The 16,470-nt window shown below is 40.2% G+C and overlaps 1 protein-coding gene across 1 annotated transcript in view; it reads left to right on the top strand.

The window, feature by feature from the left end:
- Nucleotides 1-16,470, top strand: part of LOC122810570 — a 945,872-nt gene that overhangs the window by 64,388 nt on the left and 865,014 nt on the right. Inside the window, exon 3 of the mRNA XM_044082150.1 lies at nt 2,394-2,508. Coding sequence (XP_043938085.1) covers nt 2,394-2,508 — 115 coding nt within the window. The remainder of the gene's footprint in view (nt 1-2,393; nt 2,509-16,470) is intronic.

Raw genomic sequence — 16,470 nt, 5'->3', positions numbered from 1 at the left:
AAACAGCAACCACTCCACACGCACACACACACACACACACACACACACACACACACACACACACACACACACGCTTAATGGCAGTGCTGATGAAGTTTGTGCTAGAAGGTGATTTAAGTTATGGCCAACTTGTTATTCATACTGCAGCACAGAAACACACACACACACACACACACACACACACACACACACACACACACACACACACACACGTAAGCCATAGCAATGTTTGTTTTGCATTTATTTCAGCAATTGAAGTAGATTGTGCAGTACTGGTACTGCCACAGATTAGTGACTGTTTAGCAGTCACTGAACAGCAGCAGGGGTAAGTCACGTTTATTTACCTCATTAAGAAGTAATGCAGACCTGTCACTGTCCTTGATTTCACAGACTGTCCCTGATTTTACCTCACAATTTTGCTCTGTCCATCGTAAAAAAGTTTGAATTTGCTAGTAAATCATTCAGGATTACAGACATGGTAACCATTTGAAATGTTGGGACCCAATAGAGTGAGTCCCAAACCATGGAGACCGAATGGCCAAAAATGCAGACATAAATACTAAGTATGCGATGGTCATTTCCTGGAATATTCCCTTTTTTCCCAGGTATAGTATCTCATAGTGGGTATATATAAGTTCAGGGGTATAGGATATAGGAGGGCTTGCCCCTCTGCAAAAAAGCAGTTAAAAGGAGAAGAGTGATGTTCGAAATTTGCCCTTCTCCTGGATATTTGGTCTGTTTTTCAGCATGTTGAATGCCAGAATTTCAATAGGAAGCCTTACAGACCATCAATAAGTCTAAAAATCAGAGTTTTATACTTGTTGTCCAAAAATGCATATTGATGCAAAATCTGTTATTCTGTTAACTTTTTTAAGTGGATTAGAGTAATATTTAAAATGTGTTCCTGATTTTGAGCCTTGATTCTGCTATTAGTTTTGGTTTTGCCAAAAATGCTTGAGCTAATAAGTTAAGTGATATAGTATCTGGTGTTCTGTCAGTATTTGTACAGTTCCCTGAAGACTAGAAGCATTAGCTGTTCTGAAAATCCAAGGTATGCACTGAGATCGGTCACTGTAGACTGCTGATCTCTAGTGCTAACCTTGCTCATGTTTTTTTCAGTGACTATCAGCTTTATCCTAATACGGTTATGTCATATCCTTCTTTTAGTTAAAGAGTATAATCAGTAAATGAACACATTTTTGTCTCTTCATTTTTGCCCAACTAGCAACAGCTTTTCTGGGGCCCTACACAGTCAAGGATGATGAAAGGGGCCCCTCTTCAGCCAGGGGTATTGCAGGTGCCTAAAGCTGAGTGTGATAGTTTTAGTGGAGAGAATGTCCACCAGCAGGATTTAATTATGTTAAGGGCACTATGTCAGTGCTAAAATAGTTAATGAAATTATGAATCCTGTTAGACAAAACACTGTTACTATAAACAGAGATATCTTGTGAATTATAAAGGTGATATAAGAAATGTTGTTTTTCTTCTAGTTTATTTAGTACACAAGGTTGCAATACTAGCTTTTGTTGATTTGTCAGTCATGTTACAAAATATCAAAATTGGATAACTTACGGTGGTTGGGGGCCCTGCAGGACTAGGGGAGCCCCTAGCAACCACAGGGTTTGCTGGTGCCTAAACCCAATATGATACCTCTCTGTGTCTAAACACAAGTATCTGGACAAAGCCAAATGTAGTGAGAGAGCAAAGGCCCAGAATCAGGGACAGATTTTAAATATTGTTTTTAGAATCTTAGAAAGCTGCTAGAATAACAGGTCTTACATTTGCATGCATTTCCTAAAGGACATGGAATCTGAAACTCTTAATGCATGCCATTATTAAGTGACTTCAGTCCTTAATGTTTTGCCAGAAAATCACACATTTTATGAGGAATGGACTGAAAATATGAGGCAAAAATCTGGACGTTTGAGAGGTATGATGATCAAGAAGTTGATAATCATAAGTTTGGGGAGTGTGGGCTAATTGTCACCTGCAGAAATCACTTATTTCAAGTTGGTGCTTTAATTAGACATAGTGAGCAGCATTTGAGATTGTACACCAAAGCACTTTAGATGTGAGAAATTGTATTATGATCTGTCACAGAAGAATTACACTAGGGGTATGCTTCCTATATGTTTAAAAAGTGAGAATACATAATCAGCGTGGAGTTTGTGCTATACATATAGAGTTATGCATGTTGTTCAGCCAGTAAAGAACTAAACGGTGGAAAACTTGCATTTTTTGGAGGTGGAAATGGTATGATGTTGCCCAAACTAATTTCTTAAGATAGAAAAATGAATAGTCATGCAAGTGGCAGTGACATTTTATTAACAGCCATAGTGGTTTGCAAAGAAAAAACTTTACTACAGTTTGTTTTTCTGATTGTCATTTCTTAGTGGAGACATCAATTCCTTACTACACAGGGAAGATCATTGACATTTTGGGTTCCAAGTACGACCAGGCTGAGTTCTTTGCTGCTATTTTCTGTCTTTCTGCTTACTCAATGGGCAGGTAAGTGCAGTCATTGTCAAAGTTTCATTTTTTTAAATGCTGCAAGATTGTGTTTCTCTTAATATGAAGAACAATAAACTTGGCTCAAAAGGAAACCATGGTGAGAACACTTCATTAAAAATAAACAATAAATAGAATGTGTCAGCTTTCCCACAAAAAACAGATGTTTCTCCATGTGTGTAGAGAACAGTATTCAACCTTGCAGGCTCATTTATAGGCAGCTATATCACATGGAATGGTCAGCAAACTAATAGTACTGCATGAAACAAAGTTGTTGAAATAACATTTTCATTTTATTAAAAAATAAAAGGGGCAGAGATCTTGTTTCACACACTAACTTTTTTGAGGCTTATTGTCTGTTACTCATAGTTTTCAGGCAACCTGGCCTAAATTACATTCTTAGCTGTGGTGGCTCGCCCCATTGTACTGCAGGACTGCAGCCCCCCCACCCCAGCAAGAAAGAAAACAGAAAGAAAAATAGAGCATTTTTCTAAAAAATAAAATATAATGATTCTAAACTGGCTGCACATCGCTGCAAGTCCACTGACTCGCTGAAATCCCGGAACTTGAACTGCACATGTTCACCAAGTTCTGGTTGTTTAAAAAAAAATGTTTCTGTAAATCCAGACTGCTGTAAAAGCAGTCCGGATTAAGGAGCGAAGGCATCAGTGTGATGCCCTGAAGTCTATGCAGTTTGTAACGCATAGAAGTGAAAGGGGCTCGGACTGCCACATCTGCAGTCATGTACGTGACGTGGATGGGCTGAATGGCTACTGATTGGTTCTCACTCTCTTTCCAGGCTTTTTGTGCTGGGAAAAGGGTAAGAACCATGACAAGAAGAGGTGGGAGCACAACATTGCAGTGCTAGTATTCTGTTGGAGTGTAAGTGGTAGAACAGAGTGCAGCGAGCATCTATTTATTGTACGAATGGCGCACGTGTGAGTGTATGTTCCAAACTGAAGTTCAGTTTGGTATTTTAGGGGGATAGTGAAACCTTACTGCTTCATGAGAAGGGGTATGGTGTGTGTAAAGGAGCATTACATAGCTGACAGATTCTGGGATAGATGAGTACGAAGGTGAGTCTGATTCCTGATCCGAGGCCGAAAACTCTGAGCTGACTGATCGAGAGGTTAGCATGTTGCTATTAACAGATCATATTTGATAATTTTATACATGAGAAGAGGTAGTGAACCTCTTGTTTAACTGGGCTGGCTGCCTTTTTCAGAGTAATTGGCTGTCTACAATTAAGGCAATGACCAGTTAACAAGTTCAAGTTTGTAATCTGAGTGTGATTCCTTTTTGTCAGTATTTGCTTGTTGCAACAATCCTCCTTGATTTTATTTTCATTTATAAACTGTGGTTAGAGCAGTGATCCCGATCAATCATTTTTGGGGACAGCCTGGGCTAAACAAAACTGTATCCATAGTATAAAATATGCTTATATTGGGTTAAAGCTTGCAACATATTAATTTTGAGTTCAGTGTAAGTATGGACAACACTTGTTAATACATGGTATGAGGTGCTTAGTACAAGACAACATGGGTTTGCGTTTCCAACAGTATTTACAGTGGTTAATTCCAATGTTGTGAGAGTATGTAGAACAAGAGGGGGAAACGATGGAAGAAGAGCATGAAAAGAAACCAGGTATGGTTAAATGATGAGTACCAAGTGTTTTACTGTGAGATGTTTTCCTTTTCACTTAGCTCACCGTCACACTGAACCAAGCAACATAGAGGCCATCCTCTACTTTGCCTTTATTTTTTTCAACATTGGCAGCTAGACTCCATGTATCCTGTGTCCTGCCTGTTGTTATGCTCTTTTTGTGTGTGTGTGTGTGTGTGAGTGTGTGTGTGTGTGTTTGTGTGTTTGTGTGTGTGTGTGTGTGTGTGTGTGTGTGTGTGTGTGTGTGTGTGTGTGTGTGTGCGTATATATATATATATATATATATATATATATATATATATATATGTATAAATGTGTGTATGTATATATATATATATATATATATGTATATATGTGTATATATATATATATATATATATATATATATATATATATATATATATATACGTATGTGTGTGTGTGTGTGTGTATATATATATATATGTATATATGTATATATACACACACACACACACACACACACACACACACACACTGTACTCACTCTTCTGCTGCATCCTTCTTTTTAGAGAGAAGAATGATAAAACCTACATATGGAGGCAGAGCCTGTGTGTGTGTGTGTGTGTGTGTGTGTGTGTGTGTGTGTGTGTGTGTGTGTCTGTGTACAGATTTTCGCATCACATTTTTGGTCTGTTTTTCATAAAATTGTGGTTTTCTGGCAAATTGGTAGCAAATCATTAAAGATTGAAGTTAGAAAATAATGACAGACGTTTGAGTTTCAGATTTCATGCCCTTCAGAAAATTCATACTAATGCTACTATTTTATTACCTTTCTAAGTTTGTAAGAGCAATATTTAAAAATTGTCCTTATTATGGGCCTTTCTCTCACTTTTATTTATGGCTTTGTCCAAATTTCTTGCTCTGAGGTTGAGAGTATGACAAATGTGTCAGGCCATCACCGTCAGCCAGAGACATTTCAAATTGTGACATACTTGTTGTACCCGTCTCCCCCATATAGTGACTTTGGATGTGTCCAAGCAAGGCAAGGAGCAGTTATGCAGTATAAGTGTGCAGAGTATTCCCCCATTCAAGGTAGACACAAGTACAACAGTGGCTTTTCATCTGTCCTTGATTTTGTAGAATGTTCTGGTTTTCTGTCATATTTTTATACTATTGATTTATACTACTTCTTCTTATTCAAAAAATGCATGTTGTTACAGTGCCTGTTGCTCTGTGTTTACATAGCAATGCTTTAATGACCATCAGATAAGCTTGTCTGAGATTGCAAGATGCAAGTAAGCTTTAATAAGCATACTGTTAAAGAATTACCAATATTGAAAGCTTTTTTGTTGTAGCCATGCAGAGAATATTTACATAACTAGATTGCGTATAAGCCTTAGGTATTGAAGTGCATATGACAGTATTTGTAATAAAGGAGAGGATTACAGTATTTTCAGAAGCTCATTACATTTGTTGGAGACCTGCAGTCATCTTTGCAGGCTTTACCCATAAATTAAACAGAATACCAATCTATCATGTGTGGTTCATAACCTGTGCAGTAATCCTTTAAGCAATTTATCTTGAGCTTGTTTCTTGTTTGCTGTTCATTTTTTACTTTGATCATGTTTTCCCCATGAAACAAGTAGATAGTTGTTGTGAGGCAGCAGGTCTTTTTTGGATAAGAAGTATTTTTACAAGTGGGGGTGTCACGGAGATTGCTACTTTCAGCATGTTACTTGGTGCTTTTATAAAGCTGAATATAGGATCATAGGTTCATAGGAAAGTACTAGGCTATCTGCCCAAGGGCATCTATAAGCCTAGCCAGAATGTGTTGGCTTTCGCCACCCCTTAGATTAGTTCCCTGTACCTCTGTCCAGCAAAGCCATTATTTCCCTGTGCCTCTGTCCAGCAGAGCCACTGCAGTGATCCCTGGGGTAGATTTTCTGTTTCCCATCCACTCGTCAAAGTTTCTCTTGAAGAGTGTTAGTGAGGGGCTCTGCCTAATGTAGATTGGAATCCTGTTTCAAAGCATGGGAAGTCTCTGTGACAGGAATCTATTCCTCCAGCACGTCCTCTTTGTCATTGTGGTGAGGTTTAGATCCCTACAGCGTGGGGCTCACAGGGATTTGTTTTTTTTTTTAGGTGGGGCATGTCCATCAATTCTGGGTTGGACATGGCCTTGTATGTCAGGCAGAGCTCACCTCTGAGTAGGCGGTATGCAACCGAGTACAGCTGGAGTTTCTTCAGTCAGGCTGCATAGGGCATCTGTTTGAGGCCAGTAATCCTCTTGGTGAGGTACTTCTGTGGTCTTTCCAGCTGTTGCAGGTGTCTTGTAAGGTACATCCCAGATGGGGCGTTGTACTCTATGATGGGTGTGATGAGTGGAGGGGCACAATAACCTCTTTTGTTCTAGATGCGAACCCTTTTGTGATTAGGTGGGTCACATATAAGGATTTTCTAACCACCTTGGCAATATGATTATCAAAGAGGAGATTACTATCTACTTGGGTCTCCACATCTCTTATTACATTTTCTGTATTTAAGGGACTGCCACGTATGTGGTAGTTCATGGGTACTTTTTGTTTTCCAAAGGGGGATGACTATGCACTTTTTGGCATTTAGCTTGAGGCCATGATTTTGCTGTTTGGTCCAATGTTTATAATTATAATATAAATTATAATTAGAACTGCAGTGCAAGGAATAGTGGTTTGAGTTGAGTGCTGCTTGGTTTTTTATTCTTGATTTTGACTGGCATTCCAGTAATATATTTAAAAAGTAATTTATTTTATCATGCCTCACAACCTTTTTGTTTCCATTTAGATATTAAGTAAGCTGTCATGTAACCAATGCATTGAAATATATTTTTTTCTTCTACACTTCATTTTGTCTTGATTGGTCTCTTATAATGATGGTTTGGCACCCAGGGCAGCGTACTTAATTAAAGTCCCAGTTTTTGCAGTCTATCAAAGCCCCACCCCTTCCCATTGGCCCCACCCATTCAGCCATCTCCTGTAGCCCCCCTTTGATTTAAAGCCACCAGCCATCACTGATTCTTAGTATAAAGTCTGTCCTGAAAAGTAAAGCTTCTAAATTCACATTAAAAGCACTGGGCTGCCACAAATAATAATGATGGTTTGGCACCCAGGGCAGCGTATTTAATTAAAGTCCCAGTTTTTGTAGTCTATCATAGCTCCACCCCTTCCCATTGGCCCCACCCATTCAGCCATCTCCTGCAGCCCCCATTTGATTTGAAGCCACCAGCCACCACTGATTCTTAGTATTAAGTCTGTCCTGAAAAGTAAAGCTTCTAAATTCACATTAAAAGCACCGGGCTGCCACAAATAATTATGTATCTCTATTAATCTTTATTTGTAAATGTTTCACAATATTTTAAACTTGGCTCTAGATGATTGTCACAGTTGAAGTGACACCCTGACCCAATGTGCAAAAATGAGAAAAAAGGCGTTGTGGGTGGATGGATGGATTATGTATTAAATAGATCATGTGGTTACATTCCTTATGAGTGAGGTTTTTAAGGTTGGATGCTGTTTTGGTCTTGAAAGTGACCTTTGTGGTCTTGAATGAGTATGTGTGTTAGGATTATTTATTGTTTTAATACAGTTTGTTCACCATGTTTTCCTTTTCAGGCAAGCTTGTGTTCTTGGATTGCTGTCTTGCTCACTGTTTCAGATTTGCCTGCTTTGATCAATACAAAGTTTTATTTAGTCTCTTTAAACATGAACAAGCCAAGAAATAGTTTACTATTGAAATGCCCTATATTTCCACAGAAAAGTTAAAATTAAAATGAAATTCTGCTTTGATTGCTTTTGCAATGCTAAAATTGTGAATGTTTCTGTCACGGTAACATAGCCCTTAAGAGCAGCAGTCATAGTAAGAAATTACTGTAAGTTGTAGCATAATTAATGAACTACAAATTGATGGATTTCTTCCAGCTGATGTGCAGCAGTCCTGGAAGTTTGCATATCCAGTTGCTTTTTGCATATTTCTTTATAGAAATTAAATGTAAGTATGTAATAACATTTGCTGTTTAATCTTGAGAATTAGTAACTCATTCTCATTACTAGGGCAGCTTTTACAGTATGGAAATATACTCAAAGCGTCACTGTATTAAGTCTGCCCACCTACAATTTACAGTTATTTTCCTTCCAAGAATATATGAACCAATTTTCATCAGAAAGCTAACAGAGAGAGACAGTATCTGTAAACCAAGAAATTCAGATATTCAGCTTAGGTTGAAATTGAAAATATTGTTCATAGGTTCATAGAAGGTTACTAGGCTAATGGCCCTAGAGCCCTTACAAGCCTAGCCATATTTATCCCAAGTTGACAAATTGTCGGTGGTTAGGTGAATGAAGTTTGCAGAGGTAAGGATCTATGGTAGTTAATACCAACTTCCTCTGTCCAGGAGGGAAATAGGCACCACCCCAGGAGTGAATTTGTGGTGACCCATCCATTGATCTAGGTTGCGTTTGAAGAGGGTCAGGGAGGTCCGCTATTATATGTAAATTGAGTGCTTATTCCAGAGAATTGTCAGTCTCTGGGAGATACGTCTCTGTCTCTAGCATAACCTGTACATGTCAGAGGCTAGGTTGAGATCCCTGGAGTGAGTGACCTTCTTGCAGTTTGATTTACGAATGTGTAGCATTTTCATCAGAGCCGGGTCAGAGACTGCCCTATAAGTCAGGCACAGGTCACCCTTTAGCAACCTGTAGGGGACAGAATACAGTGACCATGGTTTCAATCTTTCCGCGTAAGACTTGTTTGGTGTACCCTGTAATTTCTCGGAAACCTCTGTGGTCTCTCCAGTTGTCACAGGTGCCTGGTATGGTACATGCAAAAGGGAGCATTGTACTCAATTGTTGGTATGAGGAGGCCCGAGTATAATGGAATTATAACATCACTAGATCTAGATGTGATGCCTTTACTTATAAGATGTGCCACACAGAAAGATTTCCTTGCTACTGTGGATACGTGGTGGTCAAAGTTCAGTTTGCTATCAACCTTTGTACCCAAATCATGTACCACTGGGTCTACATTTAGGAGGGTGCTGTCTATAATGTAATTAGCAGGGATGCCAACTTTCCCAAAGGGAATAATAATGCATTTTTTTACATTTACCTTTAATCCGTGGCTTTGGCACCAATCATTTGTCAGCATTAACCCTGTCTGCAGTATATTAACATCACTGGGGGATTGAATGACTGCTCCCAATTTGCAGTTGTCAGTGAACTTGATCAGCCACAGGGTGTCTAGGTTTGCCTGTACTTCTGAGACGAACAGTAAGGTGCCCAGCACAAAACCCTGTGGTGCACCACTCATGACTGGTCTTTTGCTAGAGGTGAAGTCACTCACTTTGACAGCATCTGTCCTCTTGCTGAGCCAATTGGATACCCATCTGGTAATGTAGTGGTTAATTCCCAAATGGGAGAGTGTCTGCATAATACATGAGTGGGGGATTGAGTCATGCCTTGGCTAGGTCAAGATAGATGGTATGCACAGGACTTTCCCTTGTCCAGGGCCTTGGTGACTTTCTCAAAGAAGTTATCCAGACAGGATAGGGTCCAGAGTTTGGAATTACTTGTACCCTTGTTAATAAGGTACATAATGATTCTTTCCCATGCCTTGCAGATGAGGCAAGTGAAGCATTTGGGTCTGTAATTCACAGGGTCAGTTGATGGTCCCTTTGTGCAGTGGGATTACTGTTGCTGTCCTCCATTCCGCTGGAACATAGTCAGTTCCAAGCTGTGGTTAAACAGGGATCCATGTGGGTCTGCTAGGTCATGTTTTAAGTTGTTTAAAAGGCAACCTGGAATGTTGTCTGGTGCCATTGATGCTATGTTTTTGGCCTTGGAGAGTGCCAAGATGATCTGCTGTCTTGAGATAATAGGCTGAGGAATGGTGGCAGGTATACTTTTGCGGGATGACTGGTGGGGACGGAGGTGAAGTTTGCTCCAAATCTGTCAGCTAGCAGGTTGGCCATTACCCTCGGTTGAGTGTGGGTGGTGCCATTCATAACCATTTTAGTGCATAATTGGGTATTCCCTTTTAGATTTCGGATGTAGTTAAAGAATGCCTTGTGATTATCTTTAGCTATGGAGGCTAGTTTTGCTTCATAATTAGCTTTAGAAGACTTGACAATATCTCTAATTTGTTTGTTTACGCTACAGAGGGATTGCTTCTTCTGAGCCAGTTCAGTGTTGTTCTTGAACATTAGTTTATTTTTGTTACTGTACAGCCTGTTTATACTAGGGGCTCCACCAGGATGGCTTGTTTTTTCGGCAAGACCTTGTTTTAATCTGGTCAGGCACAGCCAATTCTATACAACTACTTAATTGGTTATACAGGGCATTGGTGTACACCTCTGCATAGGAGTCCATGTTATTTGCGTTCGAGGGGGCTTTGAAACTTCTAATACCATCATTTAGTAGGAGGTAGTTTGTCTTTGAAAAATGCTTAAGTTTTTTGAGCTTGATTGGGTATCTGGTCTAATAATTACATCGAACGAGACAGATTTATAGTCTGATCTTACCAGGGAGGGCATCACACAGTGGAGGGTGCAGTGTCCTCCCATGTTAGTAAGTACTATGTCCAGGACATTTGAGCCTGTTGTAGGTGTGCTGACTAGCTGTTCCAGAGAATTTGCATTGACAAAGTCCAAGAACCTCTAATCCAACATGGTTGTAGTTGTGTATGTTTCCCAGTTGTGGTAGGATAATTAAAATCACTCATGAGTAAGGAGTTGGGTTGTATGGCAAGTAACATCAATAAGTCCACGTCCTGTTTCACAGTGGGGACCTATAGCTAGCTATGATGTAATAGTGGGCTTTGCCTGTCATTAATTGTACATGGAGTAGCTCACGAGAGTCATATTGTTTGCCCAGTCTCAAAGTGTACTTATCCTTAATGAAGATGGATACACCTCCATGTCTGGTTCTTTCATGCTAAATTTGTGGTCTGAACGTATGGAAAGCATTGTAGTCCTGCATGGCCTGGGTGGTTTCTGCACCCTTGAACCATGTCTCAGTGACTGCACAGATGTCAGCATCTTCTAAAGTGAGAAGTGCTTCCAGGGAATGCAGTTTCTTGTTTAGACTCCTAGCATTAAGCAGCAGTAGCTTGTTATGTCGGGAGGTTGGTTATTTTGACACCGCCCAAAAAGGACACAATAGGGGTGGGTAATGCCTTTGCCAGTATCCAAAAGCCTAGAGGAGACAGATGTAGACTATCGACTATCTGTGGCAAAGCAGAATGGCCTGTCAACCATGTTTTCCCAGGCTGACAGATATTGGATCCCCTTGGACTGACACCAGAAGCTAAGCCAATTGTTAGTCAGTCATTTTTTGTTTGTATTGTAGCATCATCCTTGGAGAAGGCAGAATGCTGCTTAAGGCTAGGCTTATACCTGCCTATGAAACATAATCTAAAAACTCAGTCATGTGCATCTCAAGTCATTCACTTCCACATGGACTATGATGGAGTCTTACCAGTACTTGTGATTGAATGAGTGACTTGAGTGCTTGAGTGACTTGACGGATCCTGGTACCTGACAGGCAGATAACAGTAACCTGCTCCTTATCCAGCCTGGTGAAGGGAACATCTGTGTATCTTACAATGGAGTCACCTATGACCAGTGCACTAGGTTTTGTGATGTTATGCATTATGGGCTTATTTGTTGAGACACTAGTGTTTGTGCTTGTTATGATTTGTTGTTGTTTTTTGCATCATTATGTGTGTAAGTGTTTTCCATTTGGGAGGCCTCTGATCTTTTGGTAAGTTATTATTGAGTACCTCCATATATGTGGATTTATGTGTTGTGTTCTTATTTAGTATGGGAAGTGTGTGTCCTTATGTGAGAGTCTTGCCTCCAGTTTCATAATGTAACTGCATCTCTCACATAAAGTGTTTGTTTGTTATAGGAGTAAAATATTATTAGTATACATGAGACAATTGTTACATTGCCTCAGAATGCCCACGCCTATCAGGCTGGCCAGCTAGATGATGGGAAACTGCCCATCCATGACAGCAGGCTCTTACTGTATGTTGTATTAGGGAAAGAATTTGTTAATTTAGCAGGACTGTGCTGGTAGCACCAAGACTACAAAAGGTTTGTATATGTTAGGGTTGATCAATAAGGCAGCGCTGCTCAGTGCACAACTGGATTGTTCCTAGAGCAGCAGAAAAGCATGGAAGCATTTCACTGACAGCTGTTTACGGAAAAACTGAGCTTCTAGGCTTTTGCGTCTTATACAGGGCACTGCTAATCACAGCTGAGAGAAGAGCAGCACCTCTCAAATACAAGGCTTAAATTCAAGCAAAGAGAAACAAATTTTAAACTAACTACTGGTCAGGAAAGCACACAATAAGCCTTTCACCAGCAGTTCTCCAACTCAAATAGGTTAGACCAGCACACTTCTGCCACAGTGTGCAGAAAAACACCTTCTTAATGTAGAACAGCTGTTTTGGAGGCCAAGTGTAACAAGACCACACAAACTACCTGTAAAAGCCCTACAACTAACAGATGCAATATAATACAGTGCAATTAACTACTTAAAGCAACAGTAGACAGTATAGTTATTTTGCTATAAAGTGCAAAAAATAACAGCAGATAACTTAAGAAACTTCTAAAGTACGGTCACAGTTTATAAGAGAAGTCCAAAAAACACTTTTATTTTTGTCTTTTCAATAGTGGACTGCTCCAGGTGAAAGCAGATGTTCAGCAATCAGTAGCAAGGTCGCCAAACGATGAGCAGCTCTGAATATTTATTCCAAAGCCCACACAAATGTGAGACTTAAATACTTGCATTGAGAAACAAGTTTTAAGCTAACTACCAATCAGGAAAGCACATAATAAGCCTTCCACCAGCGACCCTCAACTCAGACAAGTTAACTCAGCACTCTTGTGGCACAAGGGTGCTGAAAAACACCTTCTTAATGTAGAATAGCTGGTTTGGAGCCCAGGTGTAACGAGATCACACAAACTACCTACAACAGCCCTACAACTAACAGATGCAATGTAATACAGTGCAACTAACTCCTTAGAGCAGCACCATGTAGTACAGGTTTGCTGAAACTGCTAAAGTATAGTCATAGTATATAAGAGAAGTGCAAAAAAATACTTGGATCCCTTTTGTGTGTTTCCCAGCTCAGGCTACCACTAGATGAAGAACCCCCCGGTCCTCCTAATGTAAAAGCACAGTAAAGGAGTGTCTGGAATGAAATGCCACCACAAACAAACTTAAAAGATATTAAATGCTGCCACAAACAAATTTATTAAAGATACAGATACAGCAGTGTGCTTTAATCACCTTGTAAAAGTGTGATTATTCATTAAATGTACTTTGCTTCGTATAAATGAGCCAAGACTCACTAAATTGTACAGAGTTTATAAAGGCAGTCAAAGCAAGATAAGCTGATTAATAAGCCCTCCAGCCAGTAAAACTGTATGCAGACATTTCAAGTGTTTCCCCAACTAGAACAGACTAGACTACTTACAAGTGCAGTAGATGGAAAATCCATTAACCTCCTGATGTAAAACAAGTGCTTGCTGTAGTGTAAAATATACTACTTTATCCAACAACTAGCTAGATAAATTCAGGTCAAGTACATCAGTAGAACAGACAATGAGAGGCAAAATGCACTTTTTTTCAATATAAGCACAAGGACAGACAGATAAATAATTCAGAATATTAATAGCAGTGTAGAAAGGAAGGAGCTTATTAAGCTTAATTTACAGTAGAGATGGGCAGATTAAAATCACCAGGTTTAAAAAGCAGATCAACAAAGGTGAGGGTGGGTGGGAAAAACTAGCAGCGAATTACCAGTAGTGTTTTAGTTTATGCAGGCTTGAAATCTTTTCAGCAAAAGACAAAAGGACAGAACTCACTCTGTATTTAAGTATCACCCAAAAGACAATTAACCAATGAAAAAAACACATGAAATGTGCAACCTAGATAATTTAACTGTATCTCTCAGAACAAAAATACCAGGCCAAGCAGATTTTTTTAAAACAGAAAACAAAGTGGAGCAGGTGAAACTGAAAGCAGCTCTATCAGTCACAGGCAAAAATATAGGTTTGCTTTCCTCACCCAGAAGGGAATCACTAGCAGTGCTTTAGTTTATAAAGGCTTGAAATCTTTTCAGCAAAAGACCTGCTCAGGTAACACTCAGCTAGTGTCCACATCAAACACAAACACTTTGCTGTAGTTTTATTGCACAGCAGAATTTAGTTTTGCCCTGGGATTCATGAAGCTCGGCGCAAGTCCGGCATAAGGCTTGCGCCGGCCGTGCGGCAGATATATGGAGTAGTCACGCCATATGCATATTAATGAAGGCGCGCAGCCGCCACAGCCACGTGCATAGGAAATGTGCGCGAGTGCAAGGGGCGTATCGAAGTTGCGCAGGGAGGCATGCCAATGTCGTCTGTCGAGGAGCAACCTAAACTGCTGAATATTATATTTCACCAGCAATAGTAATCGTACCTATCAGTGTCCGTGGAGACTGAGACGTATGCAAAGCAGAGTCCCTGCGAACAGAAAATGAAGAATCAAACACAAATGCACGGTAGGGAATAATGGGTCCCTACCCATGAACAAATGACATGAAAACCGTGTGCCTGTAGTCCAACGTAGTGTTGATAGCTATACTATGTGAAAGTGAGACGTATCATATGTTAGCGTGCCGCCAGTAGGTACGCCCAGTCCAACGGGAGAGGGTCACCAGCCGACCCATAATATGAGGGAGGGAACATAGCTGTGCAGATGTGTCCATAACAAAATACACGAGGAGAAATGTAGATATATGTAGTGACCGTATGTCTGAATCATATCCCACAAGACATGTAATAGTCACATACAAAAGGTATGTCCGTATTTCACATACCAAATGTGATAGGAAATAGCGTACGCATCTAAACGAAACAGAAGGAGCATATAAACAGCCATAACAATACGGACACATGTAGGCCGAAAGGAACAGTATGATCCGTGCCGTCGACCAAGATTACCACCTGTCTCACTTTGCAAGCGACAGTCCCTCTGTGGGCAGATGTGTCCTGACACAAACATGTAAAACTGGCAAATGTACAGAGAATTTAGGACATAATTCTTCCGTAGATGTCATAGCAATAGTTGCATTAAACATATTTCACTGGACATATATTACATAAATGTCATAACAAACAGAATAAGATACCGAAATGCTACAAGAATAAGCTTAGATATAGGCAAGAATTGTAAGTTCTATCTGCCGAACTGACCGTGGGTATGTGTCGGCCTGTAAAATATGCTGTGTTCACCGCAACTGTCACAGTAGGGTTGCCACCTTTACAAATGGCCAAAGTGGGACATGTTTGGTACAGACATCAGATTGTACAGGCCGACACATACACGCCAGTACAAAGGACAGAACATAACTGTTTTGCCTACATAAAAGCGTATTCTTGTAGCATTTTAGTTGCTTATTCTGTTTCTCATAACAGTCAGGTATTTCAGATACAGAATTAACTGTTTAATGCAACTATCACATAAAATATAAGAAATAAGTTTGTCCTAAAATCTCAGGACATTTGCCATGTTTACAATTACATGTCAGGACACAACTGCCCAAAGAGGGACTGTCCCTCACAAAGTGGGACAGGTGGTAACCCTATGTCACACTGTGGCCAATTGAAAAGGTGGAAACACAACCGTCGACTGTGGGGAGGCATTGTCCACAACAGTCGGACATGTGTAAGGCATAGCTTGGACATAGGAAAAGGTGCCATCCTACCAATGAGTAGAACAGGCTGGCAAAATCCGGAAGGCAGCTGTGTAATCCGAACATGTATGTGACACAGTCAAATGGGTAGTACCCGGATACACCAGCCAAGTAATGAAAGTGAAGTAAGGGCGTGTACCTATGTGTGTGAGGTATAGCATGTGGAAAGCAAACATGGCAGGGTAGTCCACACAACAATAAACGTACCCGACACATGTAGGGTAGTCAATGTGTAACTGTGGCCATGTCATGGGCCAACAACCAAAGTAGTGCTCTATGGGGTGTGAGGAATTCGTGTGTGAGGGGTGGGTGTTTAATGGTAAATTCCTCAAAGGCGATACCTGTGTCGTATGCAGAAAAGATAAACCGGAGGTGTATGAGGGGGCAGCAGGTGAAGTGTAGAATATATGTACATGGCTCATACCTGTTAACCCCGTAAAGTACGAAACCGGACAAAGCCATGACAACTGGTACAAATAGGGACAATCCCCAGATATTGCCCTAACAAACATAGAAAGTGGATAGAATAACAGGTGTGTCACTAGCATGGATTCTCTGAAGGGT

The sequence above is a fragment of the Protopterus annectens genome, chromosome 9.part0 (genome assembly GCF_019279795.1).
Source record: "Protopterus annectens isolate FY-2018-M chromosome 9.part0, PAN1.0, whole genome shotgun sequence".
In the NCBI taxonomy this organism is placed as follows: domain Eukaryota; kingdom Metazoa; phylum Chordata; order Ceratodontiformes; family Protopteridae; genus Protopterus; species Protopterus annectens.
This window is presented reverse-complemented; position numbering and strand designations above follow the sequence as displayed.